The 4,589-nt window shown below is 47.1% G+C and overlaps 1 protein-coding gene across 1 annotated transcript; it reads right to left on the minus strand.

The window, feature by feature from the left end:
* Positions 1 to 292: 292 nt before the first annotated feature.
* On the minus strand, positions 293 to 3,944 carry BLOC1S6 (biogenesis of lysosomal organelles complex-1, subunit 6, pallidin; the record flags this gene model as incomplete). Its single annotated transcript, XM_010158208.1, has 4 exons — positions 293 to 412; positions 1,162 to 1,248; positions 2,652 to 2,739; positions 3,800 to 3,944. Coding segments are annotated over 4 exons (440 nt in total), but the record flags the coding sequence as incomplete, so codon positions are not given.
* Between the last annotated feature and the right edge of the window lie 645 nt (positions 3,945 to 4,589).

Raw genomic sequence — 4,589 nt, forward strand, 5'->3', positions numbered from 1 at the left:
TGAAAAAAACGACAGGTATTTAGAACTGTGAAGCCTAAGTTCTCCTATATACATATATAAATTAACTTATATCATCATAGTATCAAACTGCATAGCATTACACAAGAAGGCAACCTGAATGGCAGAAACGAAAACATCTGAATGTTACCAACCCCGTTATTCACATTCCGGCATTTGTAGTGCCACAGAGGCAACTGCTGCCAGTAACAGAGCCCCCATTTAAGCAAAGTCTGCCTTAATTCCAGGGAATGCAGAAACAATTAATCTGGACAAGTTGGTGCACGTCCTGCTTTCACGTCCTCCGAGCAGGTTTTGCTGTTAACTGCTTCTCTCTTTCAAGTTCCTTCTCACGTTGCTGTTCTCGTTCCAGTTCTTCCTTCTGTCTCTTTTGTTGCAGCTTAAGTGCTCTCTTCTAAACAAAGAAGACAAGAAAATTATGGCAAGGTTTGTAGCTGTATTTATGTTGGGGCTACCAACAAAAACCCCTGCCCTCACTCTCTGAACATTCTCTTCTCCAAGGCACCCTGCTTACGACCAAACGTTGCATAAACCGTTGATTTCTTGCCTCCCACTGCCATTTTCCTGTTCAGAAACAGCAAGTCTGGGAGCTATGCTGGGAAGATACAGACTGGCTTCCCTCCAGACATCCTTTGGGCGTGCCAGGCAAGGTGCAACTCACTGCCTCCAAGAGAAAACGCTGCTGTTGAACATACCGGAAGGCTGATCTTGCCAGAACATAACCAGGGACTGCCCACACAGCGTGAGGTCAGTGCATGTCTGCCACCGGTGCCATTACATTAAACAGAAGGAGAAATTCTTGCATTTATGAGAATCTGCTTCTGGTTAAAAAGGCACAGAAACTGGAGCCACAAGAGAATGGGATGGAATGGAGTGGATTAAGCGACAGAACAAAGTGTGATGCTCATACCACCTCAACATAACGACACTGCTGAGTAGTTCAGCTGCGTAACTCGCCTGAGCACAGGAAAGAGTAAGTGAAAGTTTAAAAACACACGGCTTGGTGCTACTGAAAACATCAATTCAAGGTAAGGATTGAAGATTCCATTTTAAGCAGAACTTTCAGCATGCATCCAAACCAGAAGTCAGTAACAGATCATTCAAAACCTGTGTTGCAAAGCAAAAAATATTTATCCCACTCACTTTTAACTTTGATGTCTTCTCATGAAGCATCATCATTTCGTTTCTAATATTCACCAGCTTGTTGTGATAGTGCTTAGCTTCTGAAAACTTAAAAACCATAACCGTTAGGGCAGTGACTGTCAAGCTGGAATAGTTGTTTCATAAAGCTACACCACAAAACAGCAATCAGAAACGTAAGCTATTACCAGAACAGTTCTATAAGGGATTAGACATGTTCAAGTTCATCTATAAAGCTCAATCGTTATAAGTATTAATACAGAAAACTACCATATCCCAACAGGTACACCCAGTAATCTCCTGAATTCAGATGCATTAAACAGAATAAAAATATTACCCTTTTATGCACCATGTATCAGTGTTTCCTGCACCCTTCCTGTTAGTCTGGAGTGGTGCACAGAGCTCACGCGGGAGCCTCAGCCCTACCTCATGCCATCCAGAGGGACCTGGACAGGCTGGAGAGGTGGGCCACTGCCAACCTCATGGTGTTCAACAAGGCCAAGTGCAAGGTCCTGGACCTGGGTCGGGGCAATCCCAGCACAAGGACAGGCTGGGTGGAGAGTGGATGGAGAGCAGCCCTGAGGAGAAGGACTCGGGGTGCTGGAGGATGAAAAGCTGAACATGAGCCGGCCGTGTGCGCTGGCCGCCCAGAAAGCCAACCGTATCCTGGGGTGTATCCAGAGAAGTGTGGCCAGCAGGTCGAGGGAGGGGATTCTGCCCCTGTACTCTGCTCTGGTGAGACCCCACCTGGAGTGCTGCGTCCAGCTGTGGAGCCCCCAATATCAGAAGGATATAGACTGGTTGGAGCGAGTCCAGAGGAGGCCCCGGAGATGCTCCGAGGGCTGGAGCCGCTCTGCTATGGGGACAGGCTGGGAGAGTTGGGCTTGTTCAGCCTGGAGAAGAGAAGGCTCCAGGGAGACCTTATAGCACCTTCCAGTAGTGACAGCACAAGAGGTAACAGGTTTAAATTGAAGGTGGGGAGGTTTAGATTAGATATCAGGAAGAAGTTCTTCCTGGAGAGGGTGGGGAGGCACTGGCACAGGTTGCCCAGAGAAGCTGTGGATGCCCCATCCCTGGAAGTGTCCAAGGCCAGGCTGGATGAGGCTTGGAGCAACCTGGTCTAGTGGAAGGTGTCCCTGCCCATGGCAGGGGGTTTGGAACTGGATGATTTTTAAGGTCCCTTCCAACCCAAACCATTCTATGATTCCATGAAAAATAGCATACATTTCCTTCAGCTACTGGTTTTGAACAGCTGGAACAGTTTTTGAACCACTGGTTGACTGAGCCTGCTCTTTCTTCCCAGTGCCTTTCCTATTTCAGGGAAATATGCTGGTTCCACACCCTCTCCAGCAACCATTTGTCCTGAATATCTGAACCTTCCGGTTCTCTTCCTGCAGGTCATGAAGAACGAGGTAAACACACAAGTGACTATTAATGCTTCAGCAAGAAAATCGATGCTAGCAGAGATTTAAGAAAGCATTGTTAGTACTTACCAAGGCGTTGATATCAAGGATGGAGTTACACTCCTTGAATTTTGAAATTTCTTGTTCTAATGTTTCTAGTAATACCACTTGGTTCTGTCTGAAACAAAGATGCACAAAACCAAGTAAAGCAGCATATAAGCTTTTCAACCAGCCCTTTAAATAAGCACTACTTTTGATCATAACAGTATAAATACAGGCTTCCTGACAGCAGATCCCTCTCACGCATTGTTTGGTGATTCCAATACAGACAGGAGTCAATGGTTTTTGAAAAAAGCCAGCTGAGTATACACAATTTCAGCTGGCATCACACGGCGTGGTAAGATATCCAGGATGAGTATCCGAAAACCCTGAACAGGCCCTCTGCGGGCTGCAGTCACTAAACACCCCAGGTTGAATGAAGGGGAAAAACAATAAGCTCTTGACCTCCCACTCAGCTGCCTTTGCGTCACGCTGCGGGACAGAGTTATTTCTGTACAGAACTTGCGTGGATCCTCGGTGCTTATTAAGGATCTTCCATCCCACACAAATCAGCTACAGTCTTTCCAGACACAGGCTGTCCTTGGCAGCAGCATAAGCACATCATGAAACCCAAACTAGTGTACCCTGCAAAACCTGAAATGGCCCTGGGTAAAGTCCTTTCCAGTACCTTTGCATCCGTGGCAGATCTGGTCTGCATCCGAAATAAACTACTCTCAGTATCCGTGAGGTGCTAACATACAGTGTTCTTATCTGTTTAGTTCCTCCATTGTATTTTCCAAGTCTATCTTTTGCAACGCAGTTTAGAGCCTGGACAACAAATATATATTGCACTACAGGCTGCCCTGAGTCTGAACTGCATCTCTGCAGGCAAAAGAAATCCAGCTTTCACAGACTTTCGGCTACAGAAGTGAACAGGTATTTAAGAAATCTGCGTGCCTTCTGCTTTTTTTAGCGTTGTAGTGTTATACGTTCTTCAGTCAAAGTTGTGATGGGCTATGCTGCAGCTTATGCACGCCCCAAGACTCCTGCAAACGGCTTCACTATTCAGGATGTTACAGTCAGAACACAGAAATGCTATATTAAACTATATTCCACTTAAGGGTAGTTAGATCATTGTACTGAAAAAAAAAGTGGCAAAGTGTGCTCATATAAGAAGTTACCATTGAGAATTTGCTTACGTAAGTTCCTGTAGTGCTGATTTTGATCGCTGAAGGTCAGGCAGGTAATGAGAAATCAACCCTTCGGTTAGTTGCTCCACAGCTTTCTCACCTATTAAAGGCAGATCTTCTACTACTCCTTCATCTGGAGATGCAGCACTAGGACCTACGCCAGAGAATGACAAGGTTGAACACGATGGGTCAGCACGCACCTCAAGTTCCACCCGGGCAACCACGTTGCCCTGTTTAAAGAATAAAAGCGTTTTGACACTGAAGTTTTATTTCTTTGCACTTTGTCAACTAAACAGGGCGTCCTTCTTCCTCCCCCTCTTTATGCCTCCCTCATTACCAGTCCCGTACCACGACCTTCCTGCCGAACAGCTTTATCCGAACACCAGCAGAACGGAAAGAGAGGAATAGCGTATTCCAAAGGTACCTTACAGAAAAACTCCAAGGAGTCCAGTCCACTGAGAAAACGGAGGGGCAGCATCGGATGTTCTGGCTACGCATCAATAACACCCAAACATCAGCAGATGCTCACCCTCTGCTTTCAGCGTTAGCAGAGTAAGCCTAGGTCTGCCAAATACGGGTGACAGACCCCACTAAAACACCACGCGCCGAACTCCAGGAGTCTCGCTACTTCACAGCTGCTGTGAAGTCGGCACGGGTAACCGACGACTGCTGCGCGCAGAGCGCTTGGAAGGTAAGAAACGTGAACCCCCCGGCCACAGCGCATGGCGGAGAAGGACAGCAGCGGCACGCCGCTCCTTCCCGAGCGAACCCAGCCGCCAGGCCCCCGGCCGCCCTCCCG

The sequence above is a fragment of the Eurypyga helias genome, unplaced genomic scaffold, assembly GCF_000690775.1.
Source record: "Eurypyga helias isolate BGI_N326 unplaced genomic scaffold, ASM69077v1 scaffold52068, whole genome shotgun sequence".
NCBI lineage: Eukaryota > Metazoa > Chordata > Aves > Eurypygiformes > Eurypygidae > Eurypyga > Eurypyga helias.